Raw genomic sequence first — 15,666 nt, forward strand, 5'->3', positions numbered from 1 at the left:
CGTCCACTTGAGATATCTCGATGAAGAAATTCTCTATTTGATTCCAGTACATCCCAGTGTAGTCATCCAGGGGTCGTGGAGATGTGCCTACCATTCTATTAGTATCCGGGTCCTTCTTGATGCGGTCCATATGACCAAGGCTCTGAGTGGTAAATTCTGTGGCCAGCTGCTTATAGTCGTTGGGTCTTTTGGTGTGGAGAAAGCCTTCCAGGAGGCACTGACACACAAAGTCGGCTGTGTCTATGGGTGCAATTGAGTTCTGTAGTACCACAATGAAGGCGTCAAGCTCGGGAACGAGGTGAACGCATGACGTGCTCCCTGGCATGCTGCCATGATGATACAGTATAAGCCTAGACTCAGAGCCCTTCCCAGTGATTGGCTCAGGTCCGATCGAGGGGTTAAATGAAGTACGGCCCAGCTGGCCAGGTAGTTGACTCCTGGTCCAGCCAGCACCATAGCCTTGTTCTCAGAGTGACATGCCGGGCAACCGTGCATGATTGGTGACCAGGTCGCGGCAATGATGGAAGATAGATCCATGAGTCAAATTCGAATCAGAAGCCACTTGATCGTTAACTGCAGATATAAATGACGTGTAGAATATAGTCAAGTCTTCAATAGTTGACTTGACACCACCAGCGGCTTCCATCAACGTGCCTTGTCCGAGTTCCGGGCGGCCAATCGGGACTGGTGTCAGATCCTGAAGGACTCCATATTACTTTGTGGTGTTCTCTTCGTCAAGATCCCAGCTAGTGCTTGTTCTAGTCATTCCCAAGGGCTTGAATATTTTCTCATGGAGCAGGACATGCAAGGGGTCTCCTGTGACTGTCTCGAGAATCTTCCCAACAATTTCGTAGCCCCAATTATTGTAGAGAAAACTTTCACGAAACGGCTCGCATGGTTTTAATGTAGCAAATGTTTTCAGTGTCTGATCCCTGCTGAGGAGTAGGGAATTCTGCGATCCCAGCCAGATGGGATCAAAGTTAGTGAATCCGGTACGATGGGAGAGCAGATCGATGATCGTGACCTGGTCATCGAAGCTGGAGTCATGACAGGCAAAGTCAGGTAGATAAGGCTTGACAGAAGCATACAGGTCAATATCCCCCGTGGAAGCGATGATTCCAGCAAGAGCAGCGACCATAGCCTTGGTCATAGAATTGATGTTGTACCTTGTTTGATCATCCGGACAAGCGTGCTGTTGGATATCGCGATAGCCGAAATGTTTGGTGTGAAGAGTCTTTCCATTCTGGACTATGGTATAACTGAGTGACGGCGTACCGGTCGCAGCCAGGATATCTGCTACACCCGCTTCGAGATTCTCGATGTCGAGGCGACTGCTGACGGGAACGAACCTGGAGAAGAGTGATAAGTTCTACCGATACTGACACGCTCCTGACGCGAGGGATACAGTACATTTTGGGAATTTGGGCCAAGTGCGGGGGGTGCGACAACAACAAGTGCTCTCACTCTCTCCTAGCCTATTTGATTGTCTCAGCCCAAAGAGCTGACCGCCAAGTCAGCAAATGGCGATACGCGCTGCTGAGCTGGCCAGGCAATGCGGGGTCGCATATGGTCGAACCATAGACCGTCCAACCTGATGCTGTGCCCCTGTCATCAATAGCATTTGCTCAAAGGACAGCCAATTGCAGGGGGCAGAGCAGCTCGAAATGCAAATTATGGAGACGAGCAAGAGGAAGCTCGGGACCGACTATCCTGACACGCAGAGGATTATGGTAGACGTCCACGTACATCTTGGTGATTTCCAAGGTTGACGAAAAGCGATTAGGGCACAAAGGGGTTTGGCCGCACGGCGACGATGTGCTGCCGTACCGCGGGGTTATCGGAGATAACACTGCCTTGTAGATCGCGCCTGTCCTTGATGTTGCCCGAGGTTTGAGAAGTCCATACAACTCCTTGCTATTTGTAAATCAGCGTTGAGATGAGTGGGCTCTAGTTCTCTCGGAATGATGGAACTTCTGAGCGTACCGATCGTTGTCGGGCCCAAAATTGGAAGGATATCTAGGTTGACCACTGCCCAGGTGCTAAACACTTGCTTGGCTATGGACGGATTGCCAGAGGCCATTCTCTCTTTGGTGTTAGAAAAGCAGTGTAGCTACACTAAGTATGACCTTGGGAAGATCGAGTGTTATTCTTTTCTCAACTCTTGGAAGATGTATGTTGTTTCTGCTGTTGCCGTAAAACAATCGCGACAATCCGACCCGCGGCACTCAATGACAAAAAGACAGGTCGGAGAACTGCATGCAACAATTATATGCTTGAAAGCGATGAGACTATCACTTATATATCTTCAAAGGAGACCCTTGCGAGCCAGCTCAATTTTGCGCGCAGATTCCCCTGCCTTGTATCCTCCCTTCGACACACAAATGGCACTTCCTTCGCCAAGTTCGACCTTCTCCTCCACGTCTGGATGGGGGCATGGGCAGTGGTGTGGGAAGTGTACACATGCAAGAGTTCCGGGACAGAGATAGTTGTCGCATTGAGCTGTGGAGAACGTGGTAATCAGTGATGATGTTCGATTACAGTGTGGTTCGATGGAGCGTCAAGCGGTGTCCACAAGAGCTGTGTATATAGCTTCCTTACCTCCACTCCACATTTGCTGGTATCGGCTGCTGTCGCTGGGCGAGTTTTGCGATCGCTGCTGTTGACGTTGTTGCTGCTCGCCGCCTCCGAACATTTGCTCAAAGAAGTTGAACTGAGCCTGGGCGACAGAAACGAGCATAAGAAGGGCCCAGAGGGCTTGGTGCCAGCTTTGCAACATATCGAATGTATGAATTGACAGTAATGCGAATCAATCGCGTGAGTGTTGAGGTTAAACATTGGAAGTGGTATAGATGGCTTACTGGGGCTCACGTGACGCCAAGCCATCTCCGAACTTTTTTGACTCCCTGGAGCTTCACGTCCAACCCGACATCTCCATAACAACCCACAATGTTCAAACCGCGCGTGTTAGCGCCTTTCCGGGCGCTGGAGCGATCCTTCACTCCAATCCGGACGACTCATTCCCTCACCCAGTCGCAATCCATCCTGCGAACACTCTCCGCATCCGCATTCCCGAAACCACAAACACCCTCCCTCTCCAACACCCTCCTCCCATTCACACAAGTGCGTCACGCTTCACACGCTTCCCAAGGAACGGCCAACCGACACTCCCGTGATCCTGCCGGCAAACGTCTCGGAGCGAAGCGCTCAGGCGGTGAATACGTGGTTCCGGGATGCATCATCTTCCGCCAACGCGGATCCCTCTGGTTCCCCGGTGAGAACTGCGGTATGGGCCGTGACCACACCATCTACGCCACCCAGGCCGGCTACGTCCGCTACTACCTCGACCCGGAGAAGCACTCCAAGCGTCGGTACATCGGAGTTGTCTTCGATAAGAACGAGCAGCTCCCACACCCGCGCAACGCACCCAACCGCCGCAAGTTGAACATGGTCTCTATTCCCATGGAGGAGAAGGTCGAGGCCCAGCCCGACTTGAGTGCTACTGTTGATGAGGACGGAGTTCGTGTTGAGGATGTCGAGGCCGTCAAGGCCGTCTTCGGTCCTCAATTGCGTCCTGGATACATGTACCGTGAGGCCAATTGGAAGATTGGTCGCGCTGCTGAGATTGCCGGTATCACTGCCCCTGGATACGATCGTCGTGACCGCTGGACTGCGTGGAGAAAGCGTCAGCAGCGTGCTGAGCGGGCTGCCCAGATGAAGAGTTTGAAGGGCAACAAGAACAAGAAATAAGGGCATCGGTCGCGTGCATAAGTTTCTTGTTCCATTACCTTCTGGGTTTTTGTAGCGATATGAGGATTTGTATCTGGTGTTTACTGTATTATAGAAAGAGCATTACCCAACTTTCCAAAACATTATTATTTCAATTCCGAAATTTCTGAACTACGTGCAGCAAACAAATAGGACCCGAAATTCTTCCAAGGTTGTAGTATACAATTATATAAATCGGCAAGCAAACTAATTCGAACAATCACACCCCGACTCGACGCTAGCGCAACCGATCAAGCATTATCGATGATATCCTGGGCGATTTTCTCAGCAAGCATATCTGGATATATTGTTAGTGACAGCCATGGCAAGAGACTAGCAATACTCACAAACAGAGGACTGGGGATGACCGGGAGGGAGGAAGGGGAAAGCGCTGGCATCCACGACACGCAATCCATCAACGCCGAAGACCCGCGCCCGAGAATCGACAACGGCCATCTCGTCATCCTCCGTACCCATCTTGCAAGTACAGGCAGCATGCCACAGGGTCATGACATTGTCCTTGATGAACTCAAGGATTTGAGCATCAGTCTTAACCTCGGGACCTGGGTTATACTCCTCGCCAATCACCACCGGCTCCATAGCTTTACTCTGGAATGCCTCGCGCATACGCTTGAACATCGCAATGGCAACCTCTTGATCCGCTTCATCGTCCAACCAGTTGGGGTTGATGACTGGCAGATCCTTGGTGTCTGCAGATTGGATGGTGACATTACCGCGGGAGAGAGGTGTGATCAAAACGCCGAGCATCGAGGCATACTGATAACCATCTCTGGGTTGGGATGTCAAAAGGTTTGAAACATTGCCGATGTATCCAGCGCCGGAAATATACTGTTCTCGTCAGCAGATACCCTGAGGATTGGGGTGTGGCAACTTACCTCTGCTTCGGGCCAGTCGCTGGGGAACTGAGAAAGCTTGTCCAACGAGTCTTGAGAGAAAGACTTGCGCAGGGATTGCGGGATCTTCTCCCAGGCCAGGAAGTCGGCAACTGGATTTGTCAAGAATCCCTTCTTCAGAATCAATCCCCCGGCCACTTGTTTAGCCGCGTACATCAACTTAGTCGCAAATTCGGTCAGGGTCGTCACTTGGACTCGGTAGGTGGGAGCCATGAAAGGGTGATCCCACATGTTCTGACCAACACCTGGAAGATCGGCGATAACATGAATGTTATGCTGCTGCAGTTGATCGGAAGGCCCAACGCCAGATACCATCAGCAGCTGAGGTGATTGGAAAGCGCCAGCTGAGATGATGACTTCTTTCGATGCCTTGAGGGTCACCGTGTTACCCAGCATGCCCTTGACCTCAACACCTGTTGCCTTCTTGTTGTCGTCGAACACTACCTTCTTTGCAAGAGTGTTGGCGTATGTGGTCAAGGTTCTCGGGTGAATTTTGGAAAGGAATGATTCCTCAGAGCTGCTGCGGAACTCGTTGGCGGGATCGATAGTCGAGGAGCAGTATTGTGCTCCCATCAGTGTGCCTGTGTTGAAGTCCTCTGCTTTGTCGATGCCAATCGCATCCATTCCGAGGCTCATCCATGAGGAAAACGGCATGGCAAAGTTGGCGTAGGACACTTGCAATGGGCCACCCTCCGAGTCGTATGCGTCGGCGTCGTAACTCGCTGAGGCGTTTTCGGCTCTGTACTTCGTGTTGGGCGGGGTGAAGTCAACACTTTTCTTGTATAGTGGTAGAACTTCCTCGAACGTATAACTAGAGTCGTTGACTGACGTTGCCCATTGCTCCATAGATTCACGCGTCGGTCTTCAATTGGATGTCAGTTGGGATGTCAGTTGAATTGGGCCCCAAGCATCACTCTAGAAAACTTACCGCTGGTATATCATAAAGTTCAACGCAGATCTAGAGACATGTAAGCTCTCAAACCTGTGAACTGTAGACCCAATTGGTATCAACTCACGATCCTCCGAGACACTTTCCGCGCGCATAGTGGATAGCTCGGCCATTGGCACCTGGTTGATCCCTCGTCACAAATCCCCAGTCTTCGGGTGATTTCGCATTAGGGTCAGATCCAACAGGAAGTACGTCAGCTGCCGGAACCTCAGCAAGAGACTCCAGCTCGTAGTGTCCACCAGCCTCAATCAGGGCGACCTTGAGGTTATTCTGTGCCAATCGTGTCGCGAGGGCACTACCACCAGTGCCACCACCGACAACCACATAATCAAACGTATGCCCAGTAAGCGGAGCTTCTCTTTGAATTAAGATATCAGCTGATACGCTGCTCGCCTGCAGCGCGAGAGACACAAGAATACTCTGGAACAACATTGGGGCTAGCTGAAGCACTTGGGGCCAGAATACTAGGCGAACAGCGAGACCGGGCCAATATGTACTATCCTACGACCCATCAAGTTCGCAAATCCGATGCCTCGGTAATTAGGACCAGTCTTGTGTCACTGTGATTGGAAGTATTTGTGGTCCTACTATATTGTGAGGGACTTGAGATAGTAATGACGGTCTAAGAATGTGGGAGCCCCATAACCTGGTTTCACAAGTTATGGATTTTGCTGAGTCCTTGCACCGACGAATATTACATCGCTTCCTCGGGGATGCCGAGCGGTTGAATTGGTCGGACGGGCTAGTGGCTCAAAATTAAGCATGGCTGGCCCTAACTGAACCCCGGGAGCGCGTCGATCCCGGCCACATGAAATACTGCGCAGAAGGTCTACATTAGATTCCCAGGGCAGAAGTAGCCTCTCAGTGTTTAAAAGCCCTTGTAGAATATTTCAAGTCAGCTCCCAATGGAATATTGACTGAGACACTTTGTTTCACGGCAAAAACGTTTATAGTGCCCGTACTTGTGGTAGTTAGCGGTACGCCTAGGGCGTCTCAATATTGAGATCTAGGAACACCCGTAAGTTCCTGCACTCCTGATCTAAATTCACATACCTTTACATATGATGTTGCAGTCGCCAATGATGGTCCCTTCAAGTTTGAAACTCTGATCTAATCCTTGACTGCAGCATCTAAGATCACAGTTGTTACAGGCCGTGAGGTTATCCATTCGACGTTATTTTCGCCGGGCGGATCACTTGGTTGTTTCATCTTCAAGTAACTAAAGCCGAGGACGCATTTTTGGGTCTCTCTACGGTGAAACTTCCACCACTCAATTTGCAGTTACAAGAACTTAACAAGTTCGATGGAGCATACTGGTCATTATGAGGGTTCCAACATAATCTTGTTGTATGTCTCTTCTTAGGTAGCTTATTGGTGGTACATACTCTAACTCTATTTCTATTTTGAACTATGCCCTACCACCTGGGCGTGAGCAGACTTCTCAAGGTTGGACTTCCAGTCAGAGGTTGTCATATCCTCCCAGCAAGGCAGTATGCGTCATTCGGTGTAATGAATGGCGACGGGATGCCCCAATCGACAAACTTGACCTCGCGCATTTGCTGGTCCTCGACACAGACTTTGCACTTGTGTCGGCGCCGTTGTTTTCCTTGTTTGCAGGGCCCTGCTTGCTGTTTGATAGACCTAGATTAGAGAGCCTCGCTTGACCTCTTTCCTGTTTCTCCTCGTCTCGAAAACATCTAAGTTTATCGTACATGACAGTTATTCTAACAACTTGTCTGCATCTTTCGTCTTAGCGCCATGAAATTCATAGAAAGCTCCCTGGTCTGAGAATAGAAGTAGCCCCGAGGAGCGAAAAAGGCTCCCTGCATAGTTCATCCTCACCTGGCTCATTTTGATCGGCGTACAATTGTTTTGTACTGGTCATATTCACGTACGAAGAAGATACCTCCTCTATTGTAATATGGTGGGGCTGGAGATGGTTGCCAACCTCGCAAGATGCGTCTTCGCCCTCCGTGAGACTGAAGAAGGTGTCTTTGCACTCGGAATGAAAGATATCTCGCCGCAACTTGTCGATATTATCATTTATTCTACTGTTGACTTTACTTGAACCATCCTGGGACACAGAAGAAAAGTTTGAGAAAGAGAAAAAAAGAAGAGGTGGTGAGAGCAAATTTGCCCTGACGAGGTGAGACTAGCAGAAATGCAGGAAAAAGACGAACAAACAACGCATTCCACTTGAGCTATCGGTGCCCCGCATGCCTTTCTGACTCCCACCACAATACCCCGTATTCAGGTCTCTCCTGCACTACGTACAGCTATGAGCTCTCAGATATCATTTGGAAATCTGAATTCTGGAACCCAGGTTGCAAATAACTATGGCACAATCAACACTTCCCTGCACCGAGGTAGGCTGCCATCGTCATCCCAGAGAAAGAGCCACCCCACTGACCAAGATATAGACCTCGACGAAAGTTTGCCCATGGTCCATGAGGCTTTGTTTGACTCGTTTGACAATCGAGATGAAGATTTATGTCTTCCAGGCACGCGAACCGAGATTCTCTGTCAGCTTAACGAGTGGGGCTCCTCTCAACAAGGAAAACGCATCTTCTGGTTGAATGGAATGGCTGGGACGGGAAAATCGACAATATCCCGGACATTAGCCAAGTCATTCAGAGAAGCCAAACTACTTGGAGCAAACTTCTTTTTCAAAAGAGGCGAAGGGGATCGCGGGAATGCCATGAAGCTTTTTCCAACAATTGCAAGGCAGCTAGCAATGCATGTCCCCCAACTAGCAACTGGACTCCAAAGCGCCCTGGCCGAGGATCCGGGGATTGCGAAGAAGGCCCTGAAGGAGCAGTTTGATAAACTAGTCTACCGCCCACTTCTCAGCTTGCCGTCCTCTGGGTCCCCAGTACAAATCCTGGTCATAGTCATTGATGCATTGGACGAATGCGAAAGGCAGAGCGATATCCGTCTTATTCTCCGGCTTCTACCACAGCTCCAAAAATCTACCACCATCACGCTCAAGATATTTCTCACCAGCCGGCCGGAAACTCCAATCCGTCTCGGTTTCAAAGAGCATGATGACCACCAGGGGATCATCTTGCATGAGATTCCCACTCCTATAGTTGAGCTTGACATACGCCTCTTTTTGAAACATCGCCTCAACTCAATTGGCAAAGACAAGGGACTGAAAGGCTGGCCAACTGTCGATACTATAGAAGCCCTGGTTGGAATGGCTGTACCGCTGTTCATTTTTGCGGAGACCGTATGCCGCTTTGTGGAACGAGGGAGGCACGCGGAGCGGCTTCTTCAACGATTTCTCAACTCTCAAGCAATTACCTCGGCAACCCAGATGGATCAATTTTACCTCCCCATACTAGAAGTACTATCAAACTCTGGGATGTCAACACCGGAAAAGAATATATGACCATTTATGGCCATTATATTACAGCTACATCAGTGGCATTCTCACCTAATGGTCAAACATTGGCCTCGACTTCCACTGATTGCACTGTGAAATTATGGGATGTCGACATCAGAAGCCAGCGGCCGATTGAAGAGCATATGTTTTTCAAAGAGCACTCTGATTTTGTTAGCTCAGTCAGCATTTCTCCTGACGGTCAAAGAGTGGCCTCCAGTATGCCTGACTACAAGATCAAACTCTCAGATACATGGACTGGTCAAGACCAAATATTGCTAATGGGCCATTCTGGCCCAGTTAGTTCAATGAAATTCTCGCCAGATAACCAAATGCTCGGCTCCGGCTCCAGGGACAATACTCTCAAGCTCTGGGACATTAATACGGGCCAAGAAAAATTCACCTTGACAGGCCACACTTCCAATGTTCACTCAGTGACCTTCTCCCGGAATGGTCAAGTAGTGGGGTCTAGATCGGACAACCTTGTTCACAAAGTCTGGGATACCACTACTGGAGAAGAGCTGCTGTCCACTGAGAGCTATTCTGATTGGGTTCATGCAGTGGGCTTATCAGCGGCGAAGGAGAAACCAGTCTGCCAGGTCTCTATAGAGAATAACTGGGTCGTCTTCAAAAGTGACAGGCTTCTCTGGCTCCCCACTGAGTATCGCTCATATTCAGACTTGGCTTATAGCAACAATACGGTTGTTCTTGGATATAACAATGGTCGAGTTCTAATCGTCAACTGTAAATGAGAAACAAATTATTCGATCCTTCTTTTTCTCTTCTCAGACGAAGCCTATTCTAAGAGCCATGAGAGAGCGAAGGGAAACGGTTGAGCAATCCAAACAATGTGCTGTGAATAAGCTCAAGACAGTCCCAGTGAAAAAAAGCCCCCAACGTCCGTGCGTAGTTCCTAAGCCCCTGTACGCCCCTGTCAGACAGCCGTTGCAATCAAATTTGAATCTCCTGTTGTAGAGATCTATATCGTCATAACGATAATCTTGTGAGGCGGAAAACAATCCAACCAACATGAAGAACCCGATTCACAACCCATTGCCAGCCTCACTCTCAAGTAATACGTCCATATGCTCCACCCAAACACCTCAATCTAACTTTGTCTGATAGGCGAGTGCAAGAAGGCCGCCGCAATTCTTGAATCGTTCATCGATCCTAAATTGAAAATCGATGGACAGATCCCTCGGAAGATATTCGAAGGCGCAAAGGTAAACACCAGCCACCAATGCCTCCCCCGCAATTCACTCATTCTCTAGGGAATTGCCATCTACACAGCCTTCAGAGTAGGCTTCCTGGGCTCCATTCGCTTTGGCTCAGGGCTTATCATCGCACGACTTCCCGATGGCAGCTGGACCGCGCCATCGGCCATAGCCATGGGTGGTGTTGGCGCGGGTGGTCAATTCGGCGCCGAGTTGACCGACTTCGTATTCGTGCTCACAACCGATGCGGCCGTGAAGACGTTTATGCAGTCTGGGTCTCTGACTCTTGGCGGAAACATCTCCATGGCTGTTGGTCCTGTTGGTCGGAGTGCCGAAGCGAGTGGTCTTGTGGGGACTAAGGGTGCTGCTGGGGTATTTGCGTATTCGAAGACCCGTGGATTGTACGGTGGTCTGACAGTTGAAGGCGGCGTTCTGGTAGAGCGTGCTGATGCTAACAAGAAATTCTACGGGCGCAAAATTCATGCAAAGGAGTTGTTGACTGGAACGGTTCCATCGCCATCTGAAGCGGAAGTTCTTTTGAAGGTCCTGAATGGAACTTTCTTCCAATTTGGGTCTGCCGAGTCAGAAGGCCAGGCAGAGCCTACCGAGGGTGCCGAGGGTGCCGAGATCGCCGATCGGGCTGAAGGAGCCGAAAGGGCCGAAGGCGCCGAAGTTCCCGCGCGATCTTCAGAGCCGCAAAATGTTGAATCGCAACAGAGTGCACATTCTACTTCTGAAGCACCGAGTTCCGCGGCAATCGAGCATGAACAGCAGGCGGCTAGAGACACGGGAGCGAACAATGCTGATATATCTACTTCGGAGCCAAACCAACAGCAGCCCGCAGCCACCAACGAGACCGCACCTGTCGAGACCGCACCTGCCGAAACCTCACCTGCCGAGGCGAGCACTCACCCCAAGGAAACCTCCGAGGACCACAAAGAGACACAGAAAAAATGATGAATGATAAATTTACATTGTAATGAGATATTCCAAATAAATATGATATATGACAGTGGTATCAAACGCAATCATTCAAACAGACGCCCCAGAATCAAACTTTGACAAACAAACTCATTGCCCACAACTCTGGTAGAACAACTCGTATCAGAAACCGGAGTAGAAGAAGAGATAGACTTCCTCCTTTTCTTCCCATGGAACAAGTGGATTCTCTGCGTCTTCGGCGTGAGCATCGATCTCGCCGCAGCCTGATCAGCATCATCGACATAGATCCAGTCCCAGGACGGCAAGCCAGCTTCAGCCTGCGAGTCCATCAACGCCCTCGCAGTGGGCAGATCTGGGACTCTCTCGACTCGCGACGCACCCAGAGCATAAGTGAGGAATATGTAAGCTTTGCGCTTTTCCTCTGCTTTGCCGCGGCCCATGACAAGAAGGACAGAATGGCCGGCTAGTAGTTTGGGCCGCGCGGAGATGGTCTCCGGTAGGCGGGATGTGGTGGGTGGTGTTGGAAGCATGAGTCGTGATTTTGTGGCGCCGTTCAGGTACATTGAGTCACCTGCGGGAAGGAGGTAGATGTCCCAATCCAGGACGCGGCTTTTGGAGATACAGTCTTCGACCCAGCGGCCGGAGAGGCAGGGGAGGTTGAGTGCAAGTGCTTGCATGTATTTCGCGCGGCGAGAGTGGGTGTCCGCAATGAGACATGCAAAGCCTACGTCTTCGGCGAGCGAAGTGAGTTGTAGCCCCTTGCTTTTAGAAGCGTCTTTGTCAAGTGATTTGGTAGGGGTGTCGATGGGAACGATAGACGAAGCTTCGAAGAGCTCAGTAAATCCATCGTAGAGCACCGTGCCCCCATTTTCCATGATCAACTTGGTAATGCGGTTTTTGGATGTTTCATCCTCTTTGTAAGAGACCGCGAATGCCATGCCTGCGAAAATGCCGCTTCCTAGATTTATGCTGCGAGAAAGACGAGCGCTGGGAGATGCAGGCGCAGACTTTACAGACGGGGTATGCACGGCAGGTTCTTGCGGAGCAGGCGCTGGGCGATAGGTGAAGGCTCGATCTTTGAGTTGGTTCCAAAGAATTGTATCGAGATAGATGCGAGCCAAAGGCACCCTAATAACGTTTTCGTTATTGTTCAATCCACCATTAGGCAAGCTCTTGCGTTGCTTCGGGCCAACAATGACAGTAGAGTTGCCATAAATGTCCGTAATGGGGTGAAGGCCATCATCAATTGCTTTGGAGAGCTCCTCTCGAGTGAACTTGTCATCGAATCCGCGAACGACATGCGTGACTTTGGGAACATTGGGCATGTCAACTTTGACACCGTCTCCGATCCGAAGCTCAAATCTCTTGACAGCACCTCTGTTCACTTCGACAGGAAGGCTGTCCTCGAATTTAACGGAATATTTGGTTTGAGATACACCCAATGGCGTTCCAAAGCAAGTTGCAGGGTAATATGCTCGCTTCTGGCCCATCCACACCGAAAGTACCTGACTTGGAGCGATCTGAGCGGCGTCTTCTGGCGATGTATGGACTTTCCGGGGTGTGAGAGGGGGATCTTGGATGTTTGTTGTGTCTGAATCAATGAAATCATCAGACGCAATGACTGATGATACTTCTGTGGGCTCTGAAGATGGATATGGCGGTGGGTTGTAGGTTTGTTGATTGGGTATCACAGTCTTGGGGGGAGGTGCTGATTTCTCTACAGCTCCCGAGCTGGGTTTCGGGTCGACCTTTTCTTGTATTGAGCGCGATTCGGCCTTTTTTCCTACTCGCGACTTCCGTCGCCGCGGTTGTTCAGGCGAGCCCTCGACTTCCCAGATGTCATCGGTGGCCCGTCGAGAAGCTTTCGGTTGCCTCCGATTTTCTGTTTCGGGGACCTGCACGAAAGAGGCACTCGATTGCTCCTTTGGTAAAGCAACGGGTCGAGTCTGTGAAGATTGAGTTGGCGCAACGGATTTTGGCGGGTATGGCCGAGGCGTCGTGGGTATGACCGGGTCAGAAACGATGAAGCTTGTGCCATTGTTACCGCGCCTCTTCTTCTTTGGGCGAGTGGGCGAACCATTGACCAAGGCGCGGAACTCTTGGTCTTCGTTTGTGAAGATTCCCATGTTCATATCAAAGCCTCCCGTGCCGACCTGCGGCGAGAGATCAGCGGCAATCTCAGTGAGGGCTCTGCGCTGACCTCCCCCCGGACTGGAGAGCAACTTTTTGAGGGGGAAGAGAGTGCTCTGGGCCCGGTGGGCCGGATGTGAATGCTTCGATCAGTGCCGGGTGCCCCACTGAACATGGGCGGAAGGTCATCATCTTCGTTGTTCACCCCCTCGATATTTGAGCCAGCCTCGGAATGGCATTGGGAATGAGTAGGGCTTGTTTCCGGAATACTCGTCAGCCGAGCCATATCACCAACATGCTTCAGGCGCCGATGCACTGGTGTCTCTATTAAAGCAGATCGCTGTGACGAGGAGGCTCCTCCCTTTCCCGCTTGCCCTCCCGTGCCAGGTGAAGCTACGCCGGGCTCCTCTGGCGTGTTGTCGATATGTGGTTGTTCATCTACGATGGTAGATATGCTCTTCTTGGGCTCCGTGGTATGTTCAAGTGATACGGAGCGATCTCTTCTATTGTTGCTGTTTGAACGTCTGGATGTTGGTCGAGAAAAGGGAGGCGAGGACTGGAGACGTTCTCGCGGGGACAAATTCGAGCGAGAGCGAGACGGTGTGGGCGACTTAGGGGCGCTCTGCCCTTGTTCGGGGTTGGTGCGTTTCGGCGATGATTGAGGCGAGGGCTGGGAGTCTTTCACCATTACTTGGGAAGAACGAACCATGCCATTCACCTGTCCGTTTGATAGCGATGCAAGGGCACCCTGGTGATCGATTGCATCGCTGTTCTCCACGTCGAAGTGTTCACGAGATGGAGATTCAACTTGCTGATACCCGAGTACCTGGGAAAGACGCTCGTGGGCACTAGCAGCGGCAGCAGCATCCAGGGGTTCATTGAAGTTCTCTTTGTCCTCTTCTGTTGAAGATTGGGGGCCTTCTTGAGACTTCGGTACTTGCATAACGGAGTCTTCCTCTTGCTCTGTTTCCTCTTCACTGGCAACGGCCTCTGCCATGACCTGATCTTTTTCAATTGGCTGCTCGGGGGAAGTCTGTGGTCTTGCGGAAGTCGATCGAGCAGGAGCACTCAATCCATGAAACTGCGCTGCGCTTTCCAAATCAAACTCCCGCTGCCGCCGCGCACGCTCCACAAAGCTTGATTCTTTGTAAAACTCCTTATCACTCTGATCCGACATAATGTTGTCAGCAGACCGGGTCATTCTCTCATCCAGCATACGATCACGCTTTGTCTGTGATTCCTTCATGGAAATATAGTTCAGGTTTGGCTCCGATGAATCTCTCATGAAATGACCCGCCATGCCGACCAACGGTGACGAAATGCCTGTGGTGAACCGAGCGCGTTGAATTGGAATATTGGGCGACGGGCGATCAGATGCAAGTTCAGAATTCAGTCCGTGAACAAGAGGAGACGATGGTGCCTGCGTGGCTCCGAACACCTGACTCAGGCCCATAAGGCCTCCGCTCGACTCAATGTCACCCGCCAGTGGGTTTCGTGAGACGGTCGGCGTCTCGGTTGTCCCACCCTTCGCATCATTTCTTTTCACAGCCGTCGCAGGTGTTTCCGCAAGAAATCGTTGTGATTCAGGGAAGAGATCGGGAGCGAAAGCCATTGGAGAAGATTGGTTTGGTTCCGAGGTGCTGGCAGCATCGTTGTCGTCTTGTGAGAAGGCCGGTCCATTCTGTGTCTCCAGCTCCGAGAGGAGATCAATATGCCCGCTATCGCCCTCATGCAATGTCCTTAAGGTAGCGCCGTCGGCCCCATTTTGTAGGTAGTCGTCTCGCATCGACTCTCCGTTTTGCCGTATCATGCTATCGTACACGGACTGCGAGACGACCTGGGTATCCCCCGGAGTAGCGTCTGCAGAGCTCATGTTGGCGAATTGCGAGCCCGGCGCCATTGCCGCTTCATTGCCATTGTTGTTGAACATCATGTGCGCTGCATGCTGTCGTGGTCGAAACTGAGTGTGACGGCTTCCGTTCGGGTGGACTGGGGAAGGTTTTGGGGGTTGGCGGTTGGATAGACGGATTTCGTTTGCCTCGTGGGTGGGACAGAGAGCGTTTGACTTGATGGACTGCGAAATATTCGGCTGGAATGGATCGTGCTGGATGTTGGAGTTAGTCCAATGAGGTGTGAGGAGCCCTGCAGGGTCGTTACATACTAGCCCCAACGCGTCGCGTTGTAATTTCGCGAAATCGATGCTATCTTGACTTTCCATCGTCTCGACGTTACCGATGTCAAGCTACTCAAATGTAGATTTTCCCTGATTGCCTGGCATTTTCGACTTCCTGTACTCCATACTGCATCTAGAAAAGGCAAACTTGACTGGAGACGACGCGGAACGCGTCAGCCACGTGATGGCTCTGAAGG

At 50.9% G+C, this 15,666-nt stretch overlaps 6 protein-coding genes across 6 annotated transcripts; 2 read left to right on the forward strand and 4 right to left on the reverse strand.

Annotated features, from left to right (window-relative positions):
- Positions 1-712: 712 nt before the first annotated feature.
- N7506_002782 (serine hydrolase domain-containing protein) lies at positions 713-1,412 on the reverse strand (the record flags this gene model as incomplete). The annotated part of the gene is made up of 2 exons (XM_056952077.1): positions 713-1,334; positions 1,384-1,412. 2 exons carry the CDS (start codon positions 1,410-1,412, stop codon positions 713-715), a joined length of 651 nt encoding a protein of 216 aa, XP_056813769.1.
- An 893-nt stretch (positions 1,413-2,305) lies between these two features.
- lcl2 lies at positions 2,306-2,776 on the reverse strand (the record flags this gene model as incomplete). Its single annotated transcript, XM_056952078.1, has 2 exons — positions 2,306-2,499; positions 2,599-2,776. The coding sequence occupies 2 exons, from the start codon at positions 2,774-2,776 to the stop codon at positions 2,306-2,308; spliced, it is 372 nt and encodes a 123-aa protein (XP_056813770.1).
- Positions 2,777-2,946: 170 nt separating this feature from the next.
- Positions 2,947-3,747, forward strand: N7506_002784 (mitochondrial 54S ribosomal protein bL27m; the record flags this gene model as incomplete). Its single annotated transcript, XM_056952079.1, has 1 exon — positions 2,947-3,747. One exon carries the CDS (start codon positions 2,947-2,949, stop codon positions 3,745-3,747), a length of 801 nt encoding a protein of 266 aa, XP_056813771.1.
- A 269-nt stretch (positions 3,748-4,016) lies between these two features.
- On the reverse strand, positions 4,017-6,060 carry N7506_002785 (GMC family oxidoreductase; the record flags this gene model as incomplete). Its single annotated transcript, XM_056952080.1, has 5 exons — positions 4,017-4,063; positions 4,113-4,614; positions 4,662-5,541; positions 5,608-5,637; positions 5,696-6,060. 5 exons carry the CDS (start codon positions 6,058-6,060, stop codon positions 4,017-4,019), a joined length of 1,824 nt encoding a protein of 607 aa, XP_056813772.1.
- A 1,846-nt stretch (positions 6,061-7,906) lies between these two features.
- Positions 7,907-11,181, forward strand: N7506_002786 (uncharacterized protein; the record flags this gene model as incomplete). The annotated part of the gene is made up of 5 exons (XM_056952081.1): positions 7,907-7,994; positions 8,049-8,857; positions 9,139-9,754; positions 10,136-10,233; positions 10,282-11,181. The coding sequence occupies 5 exons, from the start codon at positions 7,907-7,909 to the stop codon at positions 11,179-11,181; spliced, it is 2,511 nt and encodes an 836-aa protein (XP_056813773.1).
- A 71-nt stretch (positions 11,182-11,252) lies between these two features.
- N7506_002787 (chromatin-binding protein RAD9) lies at positions 11,253-15,514 on the reverse strand (the record flags this gene model as incomplete). Its single annotated transcript, XM_056952082.1, has 3 exons — positions 11,253-13,319; positions 13,367-15,400; positions 15,458-15,514. The coding sequence occupies 3 exons, from the start codon at positions 15,512-15,514 to the stop codon at positions 11,253-11,255; spliced, it is 4,158 nt and encodes a 1,385-aa protein (XP_056813774.1).
- Between the last annotated feature and the right edge of the window lie 152 nt (positions 15,515-15,666).

This window comes from Penicillium brevicompactum (genome assembly GCF_028827555.1).
Source record: "Penicillium brevicompactum strain IBT 35665 chromosome Unknown utg000002l_segment0_segment0, whole genome shotgun sequence".
Classification (NCBI taxonomy): Eukaryota; Fungi; Ascomycota; class Eurotiomycetes; order Eurotiales; family Aspergillaceae; genus Penicillium; species Penicillium brevicompactum.